At 37.4% G+C, this 25,402-nt stretch overlaps 8 protein-coding genes and 1 non-coding gene across 9 annotated transcripts; 5 read left to right on the top strand and 4 right to left on the bottom strand.

Annotated features, from left to right (window-relative positions):
• Nucleotides 1-214: 214 nt before the first annotated feature.
• Nucleotides 215-765, bottom strand: LOC17888373 (E3 ubiquitin-protein ligase RNF128). Its single transcript, XM_006295661.2, is given in 3 exon segments — nt 215-259; nt 261-324; nt 326-765. Coding segments are annotated over 3 exon segments (549 nt in total).
• A 715-nt stretch (nt 766-1,480) lies between these two features.
• TRNAS-GCU lies at nt 1,481-1,562 on the top strand. The gene has a single exon. It is a non-coding gene; the product is annotated as a tRNA-Ser (tRNA).
• Nucleotides 1,563-1,694: 132 nt separating this feature from the next.
• Nucleotides 1,695-2,303, bottom strand: LOC17888316. The gene has a single exon (XM_006295568.2). It carries the CDS (start codon nt 2,246-2,248, stop codon nt 1,820-1,822), a length of 429 nt encoding a protein of 142 aa, XP_006295630.2. The 5' UTR covers nt 2,249-2,303; the 3' UTR covers nt 1,695-1,819.
• A 1,236-nt stretch (nt 2,304-3,539) lies between these two features.
• LOC17889413 (protein YLS3) lies at nt 3,540-4,978 on the top strand. The gene is made up of 2 exons (XM_006294952.2): nt 3,540-3,964; nt 4,510-4,978. The coding sequence occupies exons 1-2, from the start codon at nt 3,625-3,627 to the stop codon at nt 4,773-4,775; spliced, it is 606 nt and encodes a 201-aa protein (XP_006295014.1). The 5' UTR covers nt 3,540-3,624; the 3' UTR covers nt 4,776-4,978.
• A 5,623-nt stretch (nt 4,979-10,601) lies between these two features.
• LOC17889207 (protein YLS3) lies at nt 10,602-12,143 on the top strand. Its single transcript, XM_006294992.2, has 2 exons — nt 10,602-10,998; nt 11,656-12,143. The coding sequence occupies exons 1-2, from the start codon at nt 10,653-10,655 to the stop codon at nt 11,883-11,885; spliced, it is 576 nt and encodes a 191-aa protein (XP_006295054.1). The 5' UTR covers nt 10,602-10,652; the 3' UTR covers nt 11,886-12,143.
• A 1,326-nt stretch (nt 12,144-13,469) lies between these two features.
• LOC17890158 (major facilitator superfamily domain-containing protein 12) lies at nt 13,470-16,522 on the top strand. Its single transcript, XM_006294112.2, has 13 exons — nt 13,470-13,657; nt 13,826-14,062; nt 14,148-14,217; nt 14,358-14,554; nt 14,659-14,734; nt 14,823-14,906; nt 14,977-15,056; nt 15,163-15,289; nt 15,379-15,438; nt 15,531-15,581; nt 15,675-15,833; nt 15,925-16,057; nt 16,145-16,522. The coding sequence occupies exons 2-13, from the start codon at nt 13,890-13,892 to the stop codon at nt 16,318-16,320; spliced, it is 1,386 nt and encodes a 461-aa protein (XP_006294174.1). The 5' UTR covers nt 13,470-13,657; nt 13,826-13,889; the 3' UTR covers nt 16,321-16,522.
• Nucleotides 16,523-17,530: 1,008 nt separating this feature from the next.
• On the top strand, nt 17,531-19,940 carry LOC17888864 (cytoplasmic tRNA 2-thiolation protein 1). The gene is made up of 10 exons (XM_006294424.2): nt 17,531-17,657; nt 17,935-18,049; nt 18,252-18,394; nt 18,512-18,631; nt 18,733-18,845; nt 18,934-19,026; nt 19,131-19,171; nt 19,266-19,332; nt 19,421-19,532; nt 19,637-19,940. The coding sequence occupies exons 1-10, from the start codon at nt 17,562-17,564 to the stop codon at nt 19,802-19,804; spliced, it is 1,068 nt and encodes a 355-aa protein (XP_006294486.1). The 5' UTR covers nt 17,531-17,561; the 3' UTR covers nt 19,805-19,940.
• A 49-nt stretch (nt 19,941-19,989) lies between these two features.
• On the bottom strand, nt 19,990-22,186 carry LOC17889856. The gene is made up of 2 exons (XM_006295512.2): nt 21,730-22,186; nt 19,990-21,638 (listed from the first exon to the last, which is right to left on the bottom strand). The coding sequence occupies exons 1-2, from the start codon at nt 21,848-21,850 to the stop codon at nt 20,101-20,103; spliced, it is 1,659 nt and encodes a 552-aa protein (XP_006295574.1). The 5' UTR covers nt 21,851-22,186; the 3' UTR covers nt 19,990-20,100.
• Nucleotides 22,187-22,335: 149 nt separating this feature from the next.
• LOC17889966 lies at nt 22,336-24,433 on the bottom strand. The gene is made up of 7 exons (XM_006296383.2): nt 24,244-24,433; nt 24,051-24,137; nt 23,723-23,965; nt 23,398-23,562; nt 23,206-23,259; nt 22,951-23,097; nt 22,336-22,852 (listed from the first exon to the last, which is right to left on the bottom strand). The coding sequence occupies exons 1-7, from the start codon at nt 24,400-24,402 to the stop codon at nt 22,469-22,471; spliced, it is 1,239 nt and encodes a 412-aa protein (XP_006296445.1). The 5' UTR covers nt 24,403-24,433; the 3' UTR covers nt 22,336-22,468.
• Nucleotides 24,434-25,402: the final 969 nt, after the last annotated feature.

The following is a 25,402-nucleotide window of genomic DNA, read 5'->3' as shown; positions in this document are numbered from 1 at the left end:
AAAAGGTTTAGTTACTCGTAAATACTTGAACAGATATTAAAGTATAGGAATAAATACACCCATAGAGGCTCAATGTATATATTTCATCAATTGTGATGAGATAAATTTGGAACGTACATTGAAAATATAGAATACCATTTGATGAATTTGTTGTTGAAATATAGGTAAATCCACACATATATATATATATATATAGATTTGAACCCTACAACATTTAGCCGTTTAGATTTTGGTACACATCGAGAGTGAGTCCCGTACGTATCTTCCTCCAAGTCATCCTCTAGGGTCAATACATCGAACCACTGTCGTCTCCAGTAGCTATTGCAACCGGCAGCGACAGAGAGGACAGGAGTTGTGACTTGTGAGCCAAGGAACAATGCAATCATTATGGTATAAATGGTTGCATGGCAATCTCCTAGCAGATTCTCCGACAACGAAATCTTCCATACAAATGGCGCATAGCAAAGAAGATTCGTCTGAGGAAGAACCACGCACCATTGAAGATGAGATCTCAACGGTCGGAATTGCTTCCATTGGATCGAGAATTTGTTGCTCCTCCTCCTCGTCTTCGCTATCATCATCCTCAGCAGATCTAACTCCAAAAGGGCCCGAAGAAATGAAAGAAGAAATGATACCACATTGAGGACAGTGTGGATGAGAAGTAGAGGAAGAAGATGGGATAGCGATAACCGCGATATCGACGTCACATTCTAGGCACATGTAATTCCACATCACCAATTGGTTTTGGTTAGAGGAGGAAGACATATTGACAAGTTAGGTGGTTGAGAGGGAATTTAATTAGTAAAAAAAACATGGCATCTCTTTAGGTTTTTATAATATAATTGGGGATGCTTGTAACAACGTATCTCTAAGGTTTTTGGTATTTCCTTCCAATATTCAAAGATTCTAAAATTTAAGAGAGTCAAATATTTTAGTTCTTGTGGTATTGGTCAGATTGCGTTGATCTGCTTTCCCTTTATGTATAATATGCTAGCGGTCAAGATTCATAAAATGGTTAAAATTTCAAAATTCCATGTACCTATATTTACTAAGAATGGAAACAAAATCATTGCTAAAGTTTGAAATCTAGTGGATTCTACTAATGTTAGTATGCTATCAGCATTCCAAAATCTCAATTCGTATGGGAAGCACATATTGTCTTACAAGGCGCGGAAAATTAAGATTTTGAATTTGGAGAAGTTGATGATGTAAATCATCTTTTTATTATAGAATAAAGAATATAAAATTTACTAGTACACCTACTTGTTGGGAAAGAGAGTTTACATATTGTTATAAAATGTTGACACAAAGATTTACATAAACACTATTAACTTATATATTAGAATTTCAGATATTAATAATTCAGTTACAAAAAATATGTACAACTGATATTAAAAATGTTGGTGCTAACAGCTACCATAGATTTCATGATTTCATCTCATTCCTTTATAAAACAATGATTCGAGAATTTTGGCAAGAAGTCGCTTTGGCCGAGTGGTTAAGGCGTGTGCCTGCTAAGTACATGGGGTTTCCCCGCGAGAGTTCGAATCTCTCAGGCGACGTAATATTTTTCCTTTTTTCCGAATTAGTACTTCCAATTATCTTAAAACAAAACTCTAATCTTCCAATTTCTTCAATCCCAAGTCTGGTTATAATCTTCAAACAAAGTCAATCCAAAATTTGCATCACAACAATTCAAAATCCACAAATTCATGTCCCCTTTATTATTATTATTCATACTCTCGCTTACATCAAAACAAGAACAACCACAAAGACGAAGAACAGTACTAATTGAAAAGATCATTAAACTTCATAACCATCACGAAGAAGCCTTCTCAAGCTTGGAAGCTTCCAAATCCGCAGCTTTCTTGAGAAAGTTATCCTCATCATCATCCAAGACCATGGTAATCGGACAAGTCCCTAGCCCATCAGCAATGGCGAGCACGATCTTCTTCATCTCCGATCCAAACTCCTCAAGATCCACTGAACCGCTGTGATCCGTATCAAACTTCTCGAAGATCGAATCGTAGAGCTTCGTAAGCTCGTCAGGAGGAGTCACCACATCAACGCCGAAGTGAGATTCAAGCAGCCTCATGGATTCGAAGGCCTTTCGTAGCTCCGATCGCGATAAAACGCCGTCTTTGTTCAGATCCAGAGCTGAGAACCGCTCGTTGACACTCTTCTTGAACTGCTCTTCGTCATCCACAAATGACCGTACTGTTGATCCATCGATCACTACTACTCCCATTTCCTTCTTCTTCGAGTGTTTCTTTTTTTGTTTTTCTTTGCTGATGAGTCGGTGAAGATAAGAAAGAATCTTAAAAAGTTTTTTAATATTAGTAGTTTATTTAAGGAAGGCCCATAAAAACCTTTTATTTGTTTTAATGGGCCGTGATAGAACGTAGCATTTTCTTGGTTTATGTGAAGAAGTAAAAGGGCCCAATAAGAACGAAGTGAGTTACACACGGTAAGGCAAAGAGTGACGCGATCAATGATGCAATGGTGTCGTAGCGTGTAGGTAGGGTTCCAAAAGACTGGACCAAGTGTCAAAGACTCAAAGTATGTATACAAGTCAACCCACTCAGTCGACATTTCCACTCGATGGGTTGGTTGGTGTAGTAGTAGTGATGGTCCCTTTTTTCTCTTCTTCATTCCATTTCTTATGCATATTCCCACAACATTTTTGTTTTGTAGCTTTGGCCATTAGTTCTTTTTTTTTTGTTTCTAATACTATATATGATGGGCACTGATCAGGTGTACAAATACTTTATACTAAAATGAATTATTAGCCATCAAACATCTCGTGAACAACTTTTTTGGAGAATAACTTTTTGAAAAACAGCTTTATAAGACACAAAGATAATGTTAATAGTTACAGTATCAGTTTTAGTAGCATATTAATAACTCCAATTTAAACCTGATCATTTAAATTAACGACATATAATTTTGTTAAGAATAACAATAAATGAACTAAATAATTTATTATTTTTGGTAGTATCATTTTTTTAAAAAAAAATTATTACACAACAAATTCCATAGAAAAACAGTACTCAATATTCAAGACTGGAAGTCTTTTTTTATTGACAAAAACTAAAAAAATCCTTTTAAAAAGTAATTAAATTTTTGAATTTAATTAACAAAGGAAAGTTGACAAAGTGACTTACCAAAAATAGTTTACAATGGATAATTAATAGTCTTTGGTAAAATATGGTACTCCACAATTGATAATTATGGCTCCTTGTTAGTTTTACGATTGTCTCATGTTCTTTAGCTTAGTCAGTTAGTGGTATCCGTCGGTCGGCTTGTCTATGGAGATAATGGTCACATGTTCGCTCGCATATATACGACACAATCTCACAGAACGATCTCTATTCTTCTCACAATTTTCCATCACATCCCCTAAACAAAAGTAAAAGAAAAATCGATAAACCTCTCGTGACGACAAGTCGACAACGCAATCATCACGTAACTCACACAATAAAAATAATAATAATAAACTTGTAAAATACCCTTAAAGCTATATAAATCGTAAGAGAGGTAGGAAACGAATGGTAGTGGAAATCACAACAACAATAACACTGAAAAGAAAAAAGAAAAAACATCATACTAGTAGTAACCAAAAAAATGAAGTCATGGAGAGTTAATCTATTGGCGACAGCAATAGCTTTGGTAATGTTTGCTATGGTGGTGGCTGCTGGAGATGATAAGGCAAAAGATAAGGAGGAATGTACCGAGCAGTTGGTTGGTATGGCCACGTGTCTTCCCTATGTGCAAGGACAGGCAAAATCTCCGACGCCGGACTGTTGTTCCGGCCTCAAACAAGTTCTTAATTCCAACAAGAAGTGTCTTTGTGTCATCATCCAAGACAGGAACGATCCTGATTTGGGTCTTCAGGTCAACGTCTCTCTCGCTCTCGCTCTTCCTTCTGTTTGCCACGCCACTGCTGATATCACTAAGTGCCCTGGTTCGTACCTTTGACCTCTCTACTATAATTTCACCGTGTAATAATTTGCGACGTCGTTGGATTAGTGGAAACAAATAAAAATTATTAGTTGGTAGGATGCTATATATAGAAAGCTTGTGCTAAACTGAATCCGAGTGTTTATGATTATAGTGTAGAATCATTAATGTTTTGCATATTTGGGTGACTTTTGTAAACTATCATTAATTCATTATTGACTGATTTAAGACGTTAGAATTCTAGTTTTAATTTCCATCTATATAACATTTTGGACTAAATTATATTAGCTGATTTGGTGGAGTTATACAAAAACAAAAAAAAACAAAAACAAAAGACAAATCCACCATAATATAGTTAGTTAATTGGGGAAGTCATTTATGTTAATGTTACCATCTAATTAAGCCAGGAGTGAAACATGAGTACAAGTTGTGAAGTAATTAGTCATATGTTAATAACTTAATATGCATCTATATGTAGCACATTTAAGGATTAAAACAGAGTATGCAAACCGAGTAAACTCATTTTTTTTTTTGGGATGGGTGTTTCAGCTTTGCTTCACTTGGACCCCAATTCTCCAGATGCCCAAGTGTTCAACCAACTAGGTAAAGGTTTAAACAAAACCGGGCCAGCCTCTGGTCCCGCTGGCTCAGCCCCTGAGCCCTCTCTGACCGCAGGATCCGATGATGGCAAGAACAGTGGTCGAACGACCTCTGTACCAGGCTCGAACCACGCTCAAGGCTTCTATAAACAATGGCTAGGGTTCGAAGTTGTTGCCCATTTCTTCGTAGTTTTTTACATTTTCACCATCGTATAGAAAATAGTAACGAAAAGTGAAAAGTATGTAACGTTGATTTTTGCGCAATTGCAGTGACGCTAGTTTTTGCCGTTAGTGTGTTTGATTGATGTATTTAGTTCTCGACTTCGTGAGACCTCTTCTTTCTATTTTTGTTTGGCCCAAAATAAGACACGTACGAACGACAGTTTTTTCTAGGGCTGCTCTCGTAATGTTTTTTATCATCAAGTTTTTGAAATACTTTTAATCTTTTAAATTATTCAGTAGGAAATACAAGATTTTTATCAACCTAGATAATTAAGACTAGGGTTGACTTTGGTTTTTAAATAACTGAACGACATTGATAAAAGCAGCGTGAATGTGGATTTTGTTACGTTGTTAAAACTTAAAATAGACGTTAGATTTAAAGACGAGATCTAAATTTTAGCGTCAACTTCACTACTTTATAGTCTTTAAACCTTGACTGGAAGACTTCTCACTTCTCAGCATTGATATCATTAAGTCACTTGTAGACCGACGAATGAGTAAAAAAAAAAAAAGTAAATTTCTCTTATAGTGTTGTAAATCTCTCTTCAAAAAAGGATCCTTCTACTAAATATCTCGTAGAGTTGTAGTGACTTGAGAAGAAATTTCTCTTTTGGTGTTGTCAACTCATCACCGAAAGCAACACCGTTTAACAGATTAGGTTTAGAAGAATAATACGGCTTGACCCTCTTATTCCCATAAGGTCTCCTATTTATACAAGATATAGAGTAAACCATAAAGAGATAATTACATATAAGGTAAATACAATAGAATAGGAAAATATCCTCCAATACCCCCCCTCAAGTTGGAGCATGTAAGTTTTGAATGCCCAACTTGAGAAGAAACGCATCAAACTCCTTACGTCCCAAAGCTTTAGTCAGTATATCGGCGAGTTGGATGGACGTAGAAACATGTTCCGGTTTGACGACACCTTTGACGATTTGATCACGAATAAAATGACATTCACGCTCAATATGCTTTGTACGTTCGTGAAAAACATGATTGGAACTAATGTGAATCGCAGCTTGGCTATCACATTTCATTGTCATCGGTGCATCATGATGAACCCCCAAATCCCGAAGTAGCGATTTTAGCCACATCAATTCCTTTGTGACTTCACCCATAGCCCGATATTCGGCTTCTGCAGAAGACATGGAGACAACATCCTGCTTCTTAGCTTTCCAAGAAATTGGTGAAGAACCAAGTTGGACAATCCAACCCGTTAAGGAACGGCGAGATAAAGGACAACGAGACCAGTCGGAGTCACACCAACCCGTCAAATGAGGAGGAGAATCAGCCCGAAGCAAAATGCCTTGCCCAAGAGTACCTTTAAGATAACGAACAACTTGCAAGGCAGCGAGCCAATGGTCTTCCCGTGGTGTTTGCATGTAACGAGAAAGGATGTGAACTGCATATGTCAAATCCGGACGTGTGGCAATGAGGTAAATAAGACGGCCAACAAGGCGACGGTAGCTCTCGGGATCATCAAGAAGAGGTCCAGTAGCCATACTTAAGTTGTGATTTTGGTCCATAGGAGAACCAGCCGGCTGACAGCCAAGCAGGCCAGAATCCGTGACGATCTCGGAAGCATACTTCCGTTGACAAACATAAATACCGGACGTATTACGGGAAATCTCCAAACCCAAAAAATACTTGAGGAAGCCTAAGTCCTTCATGTGAAAACAAGTAGATACGTATTCTTTAAAAGTTTGAATCTCCGCTGGCGAGTTACCGGAGATGATCAAATCATCGACGTAGACCAAAATCCGAAGTGAGACACCCTTCTTTAAATAAACAAATAAAGAGTAGTCCGACGGAGCCTGTTGGAAACCATACTTAAGTAGAGCAGCGGTAAGCTTAGCAAACCAACAACGAGGAGCCTGCTTTAACCCATATAAAGACTTGCGTAGACGACATACGCCCGACCCCGTTGGAGGACAGAAACCTTGGGGTAACTTCATATAAACTTCTTCTTCGAGGTCGCCGTGAAGAAAAGCATTATGAACGTCCATTTGATGAACCTCATGGTTTCTCTTAGACGCCATGTCAAGAAAAACACGAACCGTAGTCATCTTAGCTACCGGAGAAAATGTTTCGGAATAATCAATCCCCTCCTTTTGGTAATTACCAAGGACAACAAGACGTGCTTTATGTCGTTCGAGCGTGCCATCGGAGCGAAGCTTATTAGTATAGACCCATTTACAACCAAGAGCTTTCTTGTTAGGAGGAAGTTCAGCAATATCATCCCATGTATGATTACGCTTTAATGCATCATATTCAAACCCCATGGCATTTCACCAAGCTTCATATTGCATGGCCTCTTGGAATGAGCGTGGCTCTACATTCTTAGAGAGGGCTGTCAAAAAACATCGATGTTGGGGAGAAAAATTATCATAAGAGATATAGTCAGAGATAGGATAGACCGGACCTGAGGAGAGCTGAGGAACAGGTGAAGAGGAAGAGAGGGGAGGATAGGTGGAAAGAACAGCATTTCCCACCTCATAGTCGTGTAGACGAACATTCTGAAATTTCTGACATTTGCCTTGGCCAAGACCGTCATCAACTGAAACTGGCGGAGGCGGAGTAGTTGCTTGAGGTGGTGAAGTCGGACTAGGTGGGATAGCCAAAGTTTCACGCGACGAACTCAACGGAGGAGAAGAAGCCGGGGGAGCCGTGTCGCTCGTGGTAGGAATAACCGCGACAAGGGAAGGTGGATCATCATCAGCCGAAAAATCACCACTCACAGGAGCATCAATAGAGAGCAGTGGAGAACAAAGAGATGGAGGTGATGATGCAAACGGGAAAATATCCTCTTGAAACACCACATCTCTCGAGATAAAAATAGTATGACGATCCAAATCGTATAATTTCCAACCCTTCTTGCCGTATGGATAGCCAATGAAGACACAACGACGACTACGAGATGTAAACTTATCACCACGATGATCAAGATTATGAGCATAAGCAAGACAACCAACGACCCGGAGATGAGTATAAGACAGAGCATGGCCATAAAGAGGTTCGAATGGTGTCTTGCCGTTCAAGTGAATCGATGGTGTGCGATTAATAAGATAACCCGCAGTAAGAACACACTCACCCCAATAAGTAATGGGCAGACTAGCTTGAAACCGAAGTGCCCGAGCAATATTCAAAATGTGGCGATGCTTACGTTCAGCCCGTCCATTTTGTTGAGGAGTATGCACACAAGACGTTTCATGGACGATGCCATGTTCTTGAAAAAATCGAGTGAGGCACATGAACTCCGTTCCATTGTCACTACGAATAGTTTTAACTTTCTTGTTAAACTGACGCTCGATCAATGCCAAGAAATCACGGATGCATTGAGATACTATTGTCTTGTCCGGTAGAAGATAAAGCCAAACAGCACGGGAAAAATCATCAACGATAGTTAAAAAATAAGGAGATCCACAGAACGCGGTTGTACGATATGGCCCCCATAAATTAGTATGAATTAAATCAAAAACCGCTTTAGCATTATTGAAACTGTCGGGAAAAATCTGACGAGTCTGTTTCGCTCAAAAAAAAATATCACACTTCTTAATTAAATCCTCACTTTTATGAAAACTAGTACTAACTCCAGGAATCATTCCTGTAATGCGAGAAGATGGATGCCCAAGACGATGATGCCACAAGACTGAATTATCACGAACAGTAGCTTGCAAAGATGTCACATTGTTGATCCCGCGAAACCAATACAATCCCTCCCCCTCTCGTTCACCTGAACCAATCAGCGTCCTCGTCTTGCGGTCCTGCAAAATCATAAGTCTATCAGTCACTTGACCCACCAAATAATTATCTGTGACAAGCTGGCCAAAAGAGATTAAATTGGTGTGAAAGCCATTAATCAAATAAACGTTGCGTAGAGAAAGAGCCGGTGTAAGGCGAACTGTGCCCTGTTGAGTGGCCAAGACATTTGCACCAGCCGGTAATAGGACAGAGACGGGAGTGATCTCTCGGATATCCACCAATAAATCACCACGACCCGTCATATGATGAGTAGCGCCGGTGTCTAAAATCCACGAATCATTAAGAGGCTTACCACTCAATTGTTCAGTAGCTTTGCCGGTGTTGATAATCTTTTGAACAAGCTTCCATTGATCATCAGTAATCCCCGTAAGTCCTTGGCGATCACTGTCGGTGAGGTCGGAAGCGTCAATAGAAGCGGAATTGGCATTGACGATCTGAGTAACATTCGCGCGAGGTGCGGAGCCACGACCACGTCCAGTTGTGAGATTTTGCGAACCCCGAGCATCAGTACGAGTACGAGGCCGATCACCCCACCATTCAGGATATCCCACGATTTTAAAACACGAAGCAGCTTCGTGGCCCATGCGACCACATGCTGTACACTGGCGATTTGGATCACGGTTGCCGGGAGTAAAACGAGACGTATATTGTCGAGTCAAATCACGGGTGGGAACAGTGCCAGGCCGAGGAGAAGGAACTTGAGTAGAAAACCCCATCACCGTAGGTTCAGTTGTTGCGGAGGAACGAATCGTCTCGTTTTGAGAAACGGTCTGATAAACCGTATCAAGGTCAGGAAGAGGAGTGATGGCGCATAATTGAGAACGTATAACACCATGGGTAGAGTCGTCGAGACCGGCGAGGAAATCATGGATGCGTAAGGTCTCGATCTCCTTGTCACGAGCAGAGTTGAAGTCGCACTCACACTTGCCGCAGGTACAACTCTTAGATTCCATACAATCAGCAATACCATCCCACAGCTTGGTGAGACGCCCAAAATATTCATCAATCGACGAGCCATTTTGTTTACAAGTCGCCAAGGAGTTGCGGAGTTGCTGCAAACGAGCACCACTCTTGAGAGAAAACCGTTTTTGAATAATATCCCATAGATCTTTGGCTACTTCTCGAGTCGAAATCGTAGAACGAATCTTTGGTTCAATCGTTTGCTTAATCCATCCAACGATTAGATGGTTGTTAGCAATCCAATCTTCAAGTTCGGAAGCATCGTCAGCAGGTCGTGGTATGCTTCCATTGAGGAAGCCAAACTTCTTCCGAGAGGAAAGAGCCATCCGAAAATTAAGCGCCCACTCATCATAATTGAAGCCCGTGAGAAGGGGCTGAGAAATAACAGCACCAAGGTTATCACTAGAAGTAAGATCATAAGGAGAGATCGTTTTGTGTCGTGGGTTATGTGGTGTTAAAGACATCGTAGCAGATGAGAAATATCAAAGAGGAGATGAAACAGAAGAAGATTGAGGCCGAGAGGCAATGAAAATCGAAAGAGAAAGACGCCGAGAGGCTGAAAAAATTAGAAAAAATTTTCGTGATCTGAAAAAATTATCTCTTTAAGGTTTACTCTATATCTTGTATAAATAGGAGACCTTATGGGAATAATACGGCTTGACCCTCTTATTCCCATAAAGTCTCCTATTTATACAAAATATAGAGTAAACCCTAAAGAGATAATTACATATAAGGTAAATACAATAGAATAGGAAAATATCCTCCAATACCGTTTTTTTAAATTCTACAAACCATAACATGGGATGAATATAGTAACTACTAAGCAAGATTGTTTTTCACTACCAAAAACACAGTCGAGTACATCTACTGATCTACGTGAAAAACGAGAATCATTTTTTTGACAGATCTGAAAAAAAAAAAAAAGAGGTCGGCCGAACAAAACAAAGAGGGTTGAAACTTGACTTACCAAAAGTCTTTATAAAGTCGATAAGCTTTTGTCTTATTATAAAGTTACTACACAGATTCCGCGTATAGAGATAATGATTTTGATATTTGAGATCGATTGTTCTCACATTTTCTTTTAAAGAAGGAAGAAAAAATCAAATCAGAAAATATAAAAAAAATATATATAAAAAGAAAAGAAAAATGGAATCATGGAGGATTATTCTAGTGGTGGCGATATCAATAGCTTTAACAGTGGCGACTACGGTGGTGGGAGGTGGAGAAGAAGATAAGGCAAAAAACGAAGAACAGTGTACGGAAGAGAAGTTGAGTATGGCCAAGTGTCTTCCTTACATGAAAGGGCAAGCAAAATCTCCGACGCCGGTTTGTTGCTCCGGCCTCAAACAGATTCTAGATTCGGACAAGAACTGTATTTGTGTGATCATCCAAGACAGGAATGATCCTGCTTTGGGTCTCCAGATCAATATCTCTCTCTCTTACACTCTTCCTTCCGCTTGCCATGTCACTGCTGATGTCGCTAAATGCCCTGGTTCGTACCTTGATCACCCTCTCTAAGATTTTTACGATATAAAATGCAGTCATATTTGTTGTTGGTTGGATGGTACAATTTAGTGTGGAACATTATAAAGTTCTTGCTCACTAAATCTAACTAGAGGGGATCTAATGGTTAATTAGTTAGATGATACATTTTGCTGTGGACATATAGAAGTATCTTGCTCACTAAATCTAAATTTGTAATGATAATCTTATATAAGATTATATCTAAGATTTGTAATGTATTAAGTACTCTCTTTTTTGGTTCTTTGTGCATTTTCTTATGATTAGTTAATTAGCACGACCGTTTGGTTGTAGTTGCTGATGGGAAAAAACGGAAAGAACATAATAAAGAAACATAAAAGAACAAACATATAGATCTACGAGGTTCACCAACAATTTATTGTCCGCGCAGACAAAAAGAAACAAATACAAAATATAATATATGGACCTATGATTAAATTCTAGGCACATCAACACTTTCATCTAAACAATTATATCTAAGATTTGTCATGTATTAAGTACTCTAGTTATGAGCTATCATATATCTCTTAAAAGTTTCATTATAGGAGGAAAATAAATTAGATGTAAAAAAAAAAAAGAAAAGCAAAATAAAGGAATCCATAATTATGTGGTGGAATGGGTGTTTCAGCTTTCCTTCACTTGGACGAGAAATCTCCAGAAGCCCAGGTGTTCTATCAAATAGATCAAGCTTTACACAAAATGGGCCTAGCTTCTGACCCTCCCAGCGGACCTCCGACCGCAGGATCTGATAACAACAACAGTGGTCGGACGACCCATTTCTTTGGTAAACGATGGCTAGGGCTCATCAAAGTTGTTGCCCATTTCTTCGTAATGTTTTATATTTTCATGCTCGTTTAGATAATAACTACGAAAAATGTGAAAAGGATGTGACGTTGGATTTATGCAATTGCGGTGACTTTGATTTTGCGCCGTTAATGTTTTTGACTGATGATGATGAATCTAGTTTCACTTCGTCACAACTCTTCTCGACGTTTTTTTTGGTATGGCGCAAAACAAGACACGAGGTCACGAGCTACAGTCACCCTCTCTATCTTGGATGCAATTTTTAATTTATTTGTAGTATTTTACTTGAGAAAATAAACTCTATTTTTATTATTGAGTATGATATTTTTGTTTGAACACTTCTGCACTGCATCCCACACGTAATTTCATTTACGGTAAGCCTCTCAGCGACAGATGAATTCATTTGTTGTCTACTGTAAAACGTGCCTTCTCAAAACAAGATTTTCTTATTTTTACATAAACTATGTTTTGTATTATAAATATAAAGGTTCTGCTCCAATAAAGAAATCAGAAAAATATGGGATCAGATCCACAAGAAAATAAAATAAAAACAAAGAGGGAACCACAAGGCCCAAATGGAACGTGATCACTGAATTGAAGGCACAAAACTAAGAGTTGCGGATATCCAAGTTGCTGTTTCTTTACGTATCTATTAGTGTAATTGGTTCACTTGACAACCATAAAATTGAATTTTTGTTTGTTTGTTTCATAACGTACGTAAACAACCAATCGGACTAGTGATCAAGGACTTCTGTTTAATTAATGATATAGCCAAGAGTGGGTTTACGGGAACTAGTCAAGTTGAAAATTTCGGCAAACCTGAATTTAGGCTTAGCTAACTGATACTGTTTTATCTAAAACAGTATGAAATAGTTGTTTGCACTTTGGTAGAGACAACTCAGACAGGTAGTAGCAAATTAAGAGAGCTATGGAAGCACAAGGCTCAAATGGAACGTGATCACTGAATTGATGAAGGCACAGAACTAAGAGTTGTAGTAATTGGTTCACTTTACAGTTTACATTTACAACCATAATCTTGGCTTTTTTTTTGGTTTTTGTTTCATAATGTTAACAGCTAATCGAACTACTAATCAAGGACTTCTGGTTAGTGATATATCCATGAGTGGGATTAGGGGAACTACTCAACAAAAGTTAGTTGACAATTTCGGCAAAATTATGCTTAGCTAACTGTTATAGATAAAACAAAATGCTAAAACAGTATGAAATAATTGTTTTGCACTTTGGTAGAGACAACTCAGACAAGTAGTAGCAAGTAGCAACACACAAGAGAATCAAAATATATTCAACATACAACTAGTGTTGGAAAGAAGCTGTTGCAACCATGACCCTTGTATCTCATATATTATCCAAAATGTCCCCACACCCCTTAAAAAAATATCCATATAGAGCAATCACATGACCGCACAGTTTCCTAGATTATCTTCTACTACTACTATTCTAATATCTCTCTTTTTCATAATCAATTTTTTTTTTTTTTTTCAATGTTTTAATTTCCTTTTTAGTATTCCCGTTAATAATATTAAATACGCAATCCCAGAAAAAAAGAATGACGTGTTTACGCTGAAAAATATATAAATATGAACGTCATGTAGAAAATAAAATGATGCAAGTTTCTCGTTGAGCTTCGCACAGACAGAACGTTCTCATTCAGCCTTGTCTTTTTCCTTTTCTTTTTCTTGGTCTATTTTTTTTCTGCTTCTTATTATTCCCGGTTCCTTGGGAATTGGATAATCTATTGAATCGATTCTCTAAATACGAAAAGGGTCTGATAATCTGATTCTATAATTCGATTTTGGGATTGCAAGGTTTCTTCCTTTTTTTTGTTTTTCTTCTCGTTTCTGAAAATTCTCCTTTTCCTTCAATTTCTTCAATCTGAAAGTTCGTGTTTTTAACACACAATTGAGTTCATTCCAGGTTTTGGGTTTATTTGAAATCCTTCGATGTCTCTTCTCTAACATGCACACCTTTTGCAGGTTCGAATTGTAGGCAGGATACGAAAAAAACGCAAAATTTGTCTCTTCTGAAAGCAATTAGTTGATGACGTCACCTGTGATTGTCGGAAGGAATGATGATGAGGATCCATCGACAAAACCACTTGGAAGGTTGTCTGTGTTCTACTATGGAGTGGGACATATGCTTAATGACATTACTGCTTCTTGTTGGTTCACTTACCTCCTCTTGTTTTTAACCCAAATCGGCCTCTCCCCAAGGTACAATATTTCCTCCTGAGTAATTTGTAACAATATGTATATCTGTGGAATTAGTGAGAATAGTTGAGCTTTTCTTGTTCTCTAGGGATGCTGCAATTGTCATGCTCTCTGGTCAAGTTGCTGATGGTTTTGCTACTATCTTCATTGGTGAATTGGTAAAAAAAAAATTTGTAATCTTGTGTAATTTTGTAGTCTTGTTTAAGTTCAGGTAATCTAGATTGAGATGAAATGATCTTTGATCAAATGGAACAATACTGTATTTTATCCCACAAATCTGTCTTCTTCATATGACCAGATTGACAGATTTGGGCATTTCAAAATTTGGCATGCTGGAGGATCCTTATTAGTTGCTGTCTCATTTTCCTCTGTTTTTGGCGGCTGTTTGCCTTGTTCACTCCTGCACAGTAACTCTTCAACTGTCGAAACATTATCGTACAGCATGTTTGCAGCTATCTTCAATATAGGATGGGCTGCTACTCAGGTTTCTCACATGTAAAAGAACAATCTCTCTTTTTGTAGTTCTATCTTCTCTCTAGGCTAATCTCAAGTTTACTCAGTAACATGTTCATTATTACAACTTTATTTATGTTCACTAGGGCTATGGTCAATTGCATTACATTGAACTCATCAAGCAGAGTAGCACTAACTAGCTCCCGTAACGCGTTTAGCATGGTTAGATCTCTCCCTTTGGTCTTATTTAGGCTCTTTAAAATGTCTTTTTAGGCTTAATACTTAACATTTCCATCGACTGTGATTTCAGGTTGCTAATTTAGGTTTATATGCGATTGCTTTAGTTGTATTTGGTGTTAGCGAGGCGGTGACCAAAGAAAATACAGAAACTCAGGTTTGTGTTTCTATTGACTTTTTATGTTAATGCCTTTTGGATATGATTCTAAGTCTGCCTAAGTATACAGTATCGTTGGATTGCTTACTCATCCATCACCGTTGGATGCTGCTTTGTGGTCATATTTCTTATGGGGACAAAGGAACCAAGGTAATGCACACTTTTCTCTGAAATGCTTAAATCAGTCTTTACCAAAGTTTCATGCATGACAGATATATTTTATTGAAAATGAGTTGCTTATATTTTATTTCTAAAGGCTGAGGATAGATCTAAGAGAAACTAGCCGAGCGAGAATACCGTGGTCTTATTGGTTCCACAAAATTCTATACTATCAAGTTGCTATGGTTTATCTCCTCACTCGACTAGTATTGAATGTTTCACAGGTTAGTTTCCGACTTTCTGTATCTTTCATGCTTTGCTTCTTTTGTATATGATCAATACTTACATTTCATGCTGACTTGAATATTCACAGGCATATCTTGCATTCTTTGTTATTGATGATTTGCAAATGGCTCAATCCGCTAAAGCTCTGGTAAAAGAAATACAACCATTACATGCAGTAATCGGATTTCATCTCTATGATCATCAAAATTTACTGATCAGTGATCAATGTTTAACTTTCAGATCCCCGCAATAATCTACATCTGCAGCTTCGTTGTATCGGTTATGCTTCAGGTTACAAAGAGTTTAAACGCATTTATCTTCTTCGTCTCTAAACTTTGTCCCTTGCTAGTGTGTTATGTAACAACTATTTTGACATAATTGTAGGAGATTCCGTGGAATGGAAAACGCCTCAAGGCATATTATTGTGCGGGTGGTATTATTTGGATATTCTGTGGTGTATCAGTCCTCTTATTGTCCAGAACCATTAACTCTTACATGTATGCCATCTCTGTCTTTATCGGCATTGCAAATGCATTGATGCTGGTAAGACACTCCGTTTTTATATCTGACGTCTTCTTTCTTGTGTTTACATGTAACTTAAATATCTGTGTCTTGATAATCACATTTTTTACAGGTGACAGCAATCAGTATGCAGAGTGTGTTGATTGGTTCGGAACTTGGTGGATGTGCTTTCGTTTGTGGGTCATTAAGCTTCTTAGACAAAATGTCATGTGGACTTGCTTTATATGTTCTTCAGTCACATCAAAGTAAGTTTTTTTTTTTTTGTTTTTCTTTCTAACTTATCTTAATATCTAGAGGTTGTTGATTGAAGTGTGATTTGGATAATGGCGCAGGCACTTCACCAAAGGTCGATGTAAACATCAGCCAAAACTTTTACTTCTCGGTGACAAGATACGGCTTAGGACTTGTTCCAGCTGTATGCTCGCTTGTTGGAGTTGTTGTAACATATTTTATGGAACTCGATAGCACAATTCTAAAGCCTCTGCGTCAACCACTACTACTAGAATGAACAGAAGGAAAATATGCAACAATACTGATCTGGTAAACACATAAACTCAAACTTGGTTACTGTTTGACAGTATTTATGTTTCAGTTTCCTAATTTTTTGTTCATACCGATAAGTTTAGATCATACTGTAACAGGCAAAACATATGTACAAGAATTACTTCAAAGTCATAAAAAAATTAATGCAAGTTGATTTTTTTTTTCCATATTGTCTACTCGCTCTTTCGTATCTGAATCTTCCTTGTATTGAGACTCTGAAGATGAATAAAGAATGAGTCTTTGTGATTTATTTGCAGCAAGAATCTTTCTGTCTCGTAATCTTTGTTTTTGTTTTCTTTAGAAATTTAGAACGTAGACAAACTGATAAACACATCAAGGTGGTGAAGTTACTTCACTGGATAAACCCAAGTGAAGAGAATCAAAACTTAATCCATTACATAGTTTCTCCATTTTACAGATTCTGAGAAACAGGATATTGATTCACAAGCAATTGATCATACTGCACCATGCTTTGGATATAGATCAAAGCTTATCTTTCTTTGTGATGTAGTGTTAAGATGTATTTGATTTGGTTATTCTTGAGAAGCTGAATTCAGTTCAAAATAATCTCTTCCAGCTCATACTGGCTGGTAAATAGAGGAAACAATTGAGGTTTTATTTCTTGGCAAAACAATTGTGTTAAGGGTCACACAGAGAGCACATAACAAGTATAGAAACAGAGACCATAGAAAAACGGAGCACCTCGAGAAACAGAGCAAGTAAAGTAAAGTAAGGAAAACAGAACACCCGTAAGAGAGGAACAAGATACACATAGCAAGTGAAGAAACAAAGCAAGTAAAACAGAGGAAAAGAAGAAACAGAGCAAGTAATGTAAATGAAACTCATCACGAAATCTTGTCTCGGCTGAATCCTTTCTCATAAGAACCACCACCGCTGATTCTTGTGACCAATCAAGCAATAGAGATGGGAGATGTGCATGGAGTAGACATGTAACCCAAGTTTTGTGCCAATAAAGTTTATGCACATAAACGATAACGTTTAAAGAGCCCTTTATTCATCTTTTACAGGTGAATCAGAGTGAAACGTCATCGTTTTCTGTACATGGGCTCTAAACGATAAAGTTTATGCACACTCCGAATTCCGCCAAAGCCCTTTTAGAGCCCATATACACAAACGATGACGTTTCACTGTGATTCTGAGTTAGGTCCTTTTTTCCCCTCCGGCAAACAGGAGCTCCGGTAAGAAATGGAGGCCAAGAGCAAGAAAGCAGGAGGCTCTCGTCTCTGCTGCTTATGCAACCTGAGACGTCCCGTCCTCAAACGACCCAAAACCCTTCAACAGGTAACTTCTCAACTTCTCTTGTCGTCGAGAATCTCGTTTTTTTTTTTGGGTTTTCGCAAAGGATAGTTTTACGAAGAAGCTTTGGTTATTTTTATGAATTCCACTTGCTTAGATTATGATCTCTATGTGGAATCATATCAATATTTTCGATCTGGTTCGTTGGAACTGGAACAGAACTGAAAGTGACAGTCTTTAGTTTCTCAGGCTATTGCTAGTTCCTATAGTGTCCTCCTTTCGTGTTTATGACTGAGAAGTGATTGAGTATGCGTGTTTAAAGATATGCAGAGAGTGCTTCTATGAGGTCTTTGAGGAGGAGATTCATCAAGTCATTGTTCAGAATCGTTTGTTCAAATCTGGTGAACGAGTTGCTATAGGTGCCTCTGGTGGAAAAGGTAATTGCTTCTCTTTCAGACTTTTATGCTTTTTGTGAATCTCTCGATTCTTGTTGACCTTTTTCTTCACAATTAGATTGTTCTGGTAGTTGATTTAATTGGAGCTTAGGAAGCGCATATATCCCAAATCTGGGGGGTTTTGATGGTTGATTAGTTGATAGCTGATTCATCAAATAATCCAAAAAGCTGGGGCTTTGTGCAGATTCTACTGTTCTGGCATATGTGTTATCAGAACTGAACAGACGCCACAATTATGGATTGGATCTCTTTCTCTTGTCCATAGATGAAGGGATTACGGGTTATCGTGATGATTCTCTTGAGACCGTTAAACGGAACGAAGTCCAAGTAAGAGCTTCTTTTTGAATTCTATGTGTGATAGGTGGTGGTGTTTTTGATTTTTTTTTTTTGAATTTTTGGCGTTGTTTTACTTCATTTGATGGGTTCTTTATTTCTTTCTTCCAGTATGGTTTGCCTCTTCAGATTGTTTCATATAAAGATCTGTATGGATGGACAATGGACGAGATTGTGAAAATGATCGGTTTGAAGAACAATTGCACCTTTTGTGGTGTATTCCGTCGACAGGTAGTGAACAGTTTTCTTTTTCTTGTTCTCCAGTTTGTCAATAACTCTGCATAACAACAACTATTTTGTGTTTAATTTGCTTATGTTTGATTCATCTAAAGGCACTTGATCGAGGAGCTGCGTTATTGAAAGTAGATAAGCTAGTCACTGGACATAATGCAGATGATATAGCCGAAACCGTTCTCTTGAACATATTGCGTGGGGATATTGCTAGGTAAATAGTTTTAGATGAATTTGCCGAACATAAGAATAATTTCTCACATTCCTGAATGAAATGATTTTTGTAACATTGGCTGTTGTAGATTAAGCCGGTGCACATCTATTACTACTGGTGAAGATGGTCCCATTCCAAGATGTAAACCCTTCAAGTATACATACGAAAAGGAGATTGTCATATATCCTTCACTATTGCATCCTTCTGTTTTGATTACTTCTAAGGGTTTATATTACTGTAATTTGTCAACAAAATATATTGTGGTATACCTTAACGTTGCTATACGTATGCTTATTTCAAGAAGCTGGACTACTTCTCTACTGAATGTAAGTGTGTGCATTTAAAAAGTTTTTGCCGTTTTTTCTGTGTTCTTAGATTTCATTTTCAGCCAAGACAACTTTTTGTTTGTTGCGTTTGCAGGCATATACTCTCCTAATGCATATCGTGGGTTTGCCCGTGAGTTCATCAAGGATTTGGAAAGACTAAGGTTCTTTCTCGACATTTTTCCCTGTCAGTTGACAGTATCCGCTACAATCATGAGTCAAATAGGGATCTCTAACTTATACAAAATGCAGGCCAAGGGCGATTCTGGACATCATAAAATCTGGAGAAGATTTTAGAATTGCGACAACCACAAAGATGCCTGAGCAAGGAACTTGTGAGAGATGTGGGTATATTTCTAGCCAGGTGAGACCTCTCTTTATCACTTCGAGTCAGTTGTTTCATGCATCATTAGAAAATAGAGTTAATATACAGTGTCTGATTGTTTTGGATTACAACATGGTATGCAGAAATGGTGCAAAGCTTGTGTTTTGTTGGAAGGACTGAACCGTGGTTTGCCTAAGATGGGTATTGGAAGACCGCGAGGCGTAAATGGTGATCATAGAAAGGAAACAAAGAAGCTTGCATCTGCAGCAAAATCTATAGAGAGCAAACAATGTGGATCTCTGGATTTCTAAAACTTTGGGGAAAAAAACTATCAAACTCATATAAGTCATAGCGAATGATAATGTTGAAAAAAGAGAATAAATTTTTGTTCCTTTCATAAACTCCTTGTAATTTTGGTTATTATGATGATACAAATCTGTTCACTAATTTCCATGTTTTTCACTTAGCAAAACATAATTTTTTATTTATATACATAAACATAAACTTTTTTACATAAATGTTTAAGAAATTTTTTATAAACAACTAACAAAGAATGAAACCAAACAATGTGGATAAGAAAAAAAAAAGAAAAAAAACAAATTCATGTTTAACTTTCATCACCAGCCCAGTTTCCCTTAAGTTTAGGCCCAGTAGGCCCATCTTCACCATAAACTTCATCAGGAATCTTCCTGACAAATTTAACAAAGGCCTTTTTCAAAAAGCCAGGCAGTATCCTCTCGACACTCTTAACCTGATCATCGACGTTATAATCAATCTTCGGTCCCCATTTCCTGAAGTAATTAACCCACGGCGGCTCCACCACTCCTCCGCCTTCATACTCCGCCGCAATCACCTCATACCCTAATCCCGTATCAATTACTTTCTTACCCTTCGCCGTATCGTTCCTTATCCCAACCCCATCGTCTCCTTGCAACACCAATCCAGGTTTCGGATACATGGCGTGTCCGTGAAGCGATGCGTAAGCTACAGGTTTGTTACTTACTCCTTGGAACTCCAAATCGCAAGCGTCGGTCCAGACTCCACCACTATGCTGCGATAGAAACACTCGCCATAGCTCTCCGGTGAAATTACTGATCCGTAACGTCGCGTGTTCCCAGTCTCCAATGTGTTCTCCGATCCTCCCCAATGTTAGATTCACGAATTTGACTTTAGCTCGTGCCGGACCATTGAAAGGGTAAAAGATCCAGATTGATATATCTGTGAATGTTGCTCCCAGCATTGGTTTGATGTGAAGATACACTTGTGTGCTTTGCAAGTCTCCTTTTTTGACTCTCTCTTTACCATTTTTGTCTATAGGAAGATCTAGCCAGTATGATCCATCGTTTGATCCACCTTGTGGGAGATTCGTACCGTTCAATTCGATAGGGGTTGGTTTTGATTCTTCGCCTCTCTTGTATAGCAATGCTCCGTTGTTGAAGTACCAGTTAACAGAGGAAGGTAGATATTCTTCGTCTGGGTGGAAATAGACCCATGGGGAATAACTTTGGAACAATTCTTCGATTTGGGATCCATTTGGCATTGTAGAGAAGTCGAGATTTGTATTCTTCAAGCAAGATAATGTTGGAGGAGAGGAATTTTGGGGTTGCCATGTAAATGTACCAACAGAGACACCTGTAGCTTGTGTTCCTCTTGTGGTTGGTCTTAGATTTGAGATGTTGACTCCGTTTGTTCCCCATATCCATGTATCAGCTTCACATTGTTCGGTTAGATCGGATCGAACGCAGCGTAGTTTCTCTAGAGGTGGCTTTTGTGAGGAGTTTGTGACTATTAGACCAACAACTTGATATCCATCAGGTGGAACGGGTTGCCAGAAATAACTAGGTCCGTCTTGTTTGATCTTGAGTGACTCGGTGTTTCCTATGAGGGTGTAATCTAGTGGCGGTTTTAAGGTATTGCTTGAGAGATCTCTAGCTGTAAGTACCCAACCGAAAAGTTGACGGTTGTTTGGTTGAGCATAGTAACCGAGGATGGAGAAACCGGAAGGGATCGAGGATGGTTCAAAGAATGTGGCTCCGAGATTGTCTGGTCCTCCTTCATAAGTGGACCAAACTTTGTTGAATGTCGAAACTTGACTAACTTCGAGACCACCTCCCAAGTCAATGGTTTGTTTCGCAAAACCATCACCTGATGATGCATGTCAACTAAAATCATCAAGCGAATTGAGGAGAGAAAGAGAGAGAGAGAGAGATGAACAAAAACTGATGATAATACAAACCTTGAGTAAAAGTAGGCAATGGTGAGGGAAACTTGAAGACAGTTTCGACGGGAAGTGCTTTGAGAGTCTTCTTTGATACATCTTCAAGAGAAGGATCCGAGATTGAAAGGCAGTTTCCCATATTTCGGATAGCTGAACATACACAGGAAGATTGATATACAGATATGTCAACAAAGGATACCTTTTTGGTTGTTGTTGTTAAAAACAGAGGAAACTTGGAGTCATGGGTTATATACAAATGCAGTATATTGGTGCCAATTGCTTAGACTCATCAAGAATATAGAAACAAGAAAGAGAGGATAAGTGTAAAGCATATTCTTCTTTTTGTGAATGATAAAATCGCAAACGTAAACGTAGAAGTCAAAGCTCATCGATCTAACGGAAGGTGTCGTGCAAGGTTTCATTCTAAATATACAGAAGTTTATCATATCCTTCTTTAGTTCTATCTTCTGCAAGTTACAAATCGTGCAAGGTAGCACTTGAAAAGTGAATTAATGACAAGTGACAATGACTGTTACGTTTATCCAGCAAAAGAAACGTGCTTATTAAAAGTCATATAATATAGAAGGGATTTATTTTTTTTACTTAAAACGCAAAACCAATTTGTTAAGTCTCACATCATCTTTAGAACGCTTTTAAGTTTATATCACAGAAATCAATTCTGAAAATTTTGTCACAAACAAGCTTCAAAAGAAAATGTTAAAATATCATGTCACTTCTCAAGGTCTTTAACATTATCTCATAGGCATCGAGGGTTATGTCCAGGTCCGCCAAAGAAAATGTAAGTTCCCCACCTTGGGCTAGAGCCAACCTTGAGGTTATAGCATTCAGGCCGAGTGACGCCAGCTTCGAGGTTATGCGGAAAGGGTGTGATCGGAAAATTAGATTTATCGATGTACTCTATGTTTTTGAAATAAGCCGCCTTCTTAAACCCTGCTTCTGCGAAATGGCCACTCCCCATTTGCGTATGCGTGTGCTCCACTCTGTTATCAACATAATGCGCAATTTCACCTCCCCATACTATCTTGCGTGCTGATTTTGCTAGCTTTGGGACTATGACGCTTGGCCAGTATCCGACTACATGTGTCTCAAATTTAAGCCACCAAAGTCCGTTATCTTGATCCTAAAAAACGAGTTGTTGAAGTTTAATTTAGAGATGACCGTCTTTGTGAAAATGTTATAATTTATGTTTATTCAGCACGTCTAGATAATAAACTATACCTTCTCAATAGTTAGAAGGAAATCATATTGGTCACCATTGTAGGTCGAGATAGCGTTGAAAGCTGCACCAAGAGAAATATCTCTGCTCACTTGAACAAAGCCTGGACAGTCAAGGTTGTAGCAGCCCATCTCTCCGTATGAATCGCTCTATATGTTTTGTATATATACATATTTTTGGGTCGAATAAATATTAGTAAACAAACCTTCGTCAATGCATGACAATTATAAGACTAATAAGAAAAAAAGGAAACTTGCCGTCCAATAGGTGAAAAGTCTTGGATTATTGTCACCGTACAAATCATATAGGATCTGTTACAAGGATAAAAAGAAATGAAATTAGAAATAATAAGAACTCCAATTATGAGTATCGACTTATTTAATCATCAAATCGAATTGAGTTAAAAAAAAAAAAATCGTGAAATTTTCAACAACGCGACATTATATTACCTGCCAACCAGACTCAAGAGTGTTTAAACCAGTGCCCCAATCTCCACCGGCGACCCATGTCTGAGCCAAACTAAACTCGCTATTTTTTACAACATTTGGTTTCCATATACTTATACGGCTTTTGCTGCCATAGTATTCACCATATTCGACTTGCACACACGCATGCTACAATATTATGTAATCCAAAATAATACAATATCAACCGGTCATGAAATTTAAAAAATATATTCTACTAGTTACTTCGAGATTGTTAGTAGTTTAAGTGAAAAAATATTTATATATAAAACCAAGCATAAAATTCTTGTGTTGAGCCGGGACATCATACCTCATGAACTTCCCTCCGACGATCACGGCGGAGGTGATTAATAGTTGGAGAAATAGTTGCGTTGCTCTTTCTTCCATAAGTTTTAATGGAATCTGATCTTAAAAGATCATTTCTTGTTCTTCTTCTCATGGGAATAGTGTCCTCAGGACATTCACCTTTCGTGCGCCACAATTGATGTATAACGTATGTCTTGTCGTTATCTCTAGTCTTGTCTCTAATGAACGAGTCACTTTTCGGCCTCATCTTTACTCAAGAGAAACAAGAAGTGTTAAGAGTAATTAATTCAAGAGAGACAGAAATAATAAGAAAAAATTAAGTATTACAAAACCTGAATGATGTGGTTTTTGAGTAAAGGATGATCAAAAGCTGGTTGGTGATAGATCCATACACAATCAATTATATCTCCATCTGGACTCTGTCCAATGTAAAAATTTATGCGTAACGTACATAAGAGCATGTAGGCAAGAAATTAAATATTGAGAAATAGTAAACTAGAGGTAAAAATTATTGTGAATACATACATGGACAGATTTAACGGCAGGTTTGTTGAGTTGTTTCAACCGTCGCTCGATCTTCTGCTCATGGATATCGGAAAGTTTGCTCATTCCGGCCAAAGGTCCGACTGCAAGTGCTATGGTCACCCAAAGAAGGAGGAAAGTCACCATATGATTAAGCATCATTCTTAGTAATTTAGTATACCTCAAACTTTCAAAGTTATTGTTGTAAGTTGATTTGGAGGAGATGGTGTATATATATATAAGTCTTTGTGTTGTAAGAATAGAAAATATCTATAAAATCTAGCAATAGAAAAAAATAACTTTATAGTTGTTTTCATAAAGAAAACTTTTGCTAGTAATCTAAATGTATGATTAGATTTTTAAATTAGATTTAAAATATATTATATGTCTGACTTTCTGAGGATTACTTTTTTGAAAGAACCTAAATTAAGCACATATATATAAGGTAATCAATACATATAAACCAAAGTATTAAAAGCCAGTATATATATATAAATCAGGCGTGTCAAAATAGACTGTCCACGTTGCAAAAATAATAGAAAATATAAGTAAACTTAAATTTATTATAGATTTTAAAAATGTGATTTAGTGATCATTAACAGAAAAAACTATTTACAGATAACTTTTGTAAATTTAGGTCTAATTTTTTAATTAATTCAATAGTAGTATCTAATTTAACTAATGTACTTAGAAAATAGGGAAACTATAATGGGTGTACTCAAATAAAAAAAAATTAAGAATCTACATATGCTATTTTTTTAATTAGTTCTCTCTCTTAACTATTTAAATTGGACAAAGCTACCCCTAAGATAGATAACAAATATTTTAACACATAACAAAATAGATATCCATAAAATTTTAGAACAATTTTTACATATCATTTATATTTTTTTTTCTTTTATCATTTATATGTTTATATCATATCATTTATATGTTTCTATGTTTATATAATATCATTTATATGTTTCTTATGTATAAGTTAACATAATAGATGAAATATCATAATAAATTAACATATTAATATATAAGTTAGTTGATATCAATTATATAATAAATAATTTAACTCGATAATTATGATTTTATCAAATAATTTATAATTTATAGCGCTAACATAAATAATTTAATTATATACCTATGAGGTTATCAAATAATTTATAATGTA

The sequence above is a fragment of the Capsella rubella genome, unplaced genomic scaffold, assembly GCF_000375325.1.
Source record: "Capsella rubella cultivar Monte Gargano unplaced genomic scaffold, Caprub1_0 scaffold_4, whole genome shotgun sequence".
Lineage (NCBI taxonomy): Eukaryota > Viridiplantae > Streptophyta > Magnoliopsida > Brassicales > Brassicaceae > Capsella > Capsella rubella.
Note: the sequence above shows the minus strand (reverse complement) of the source record. Positions and strands in the feature narration are given on the sequence as shown.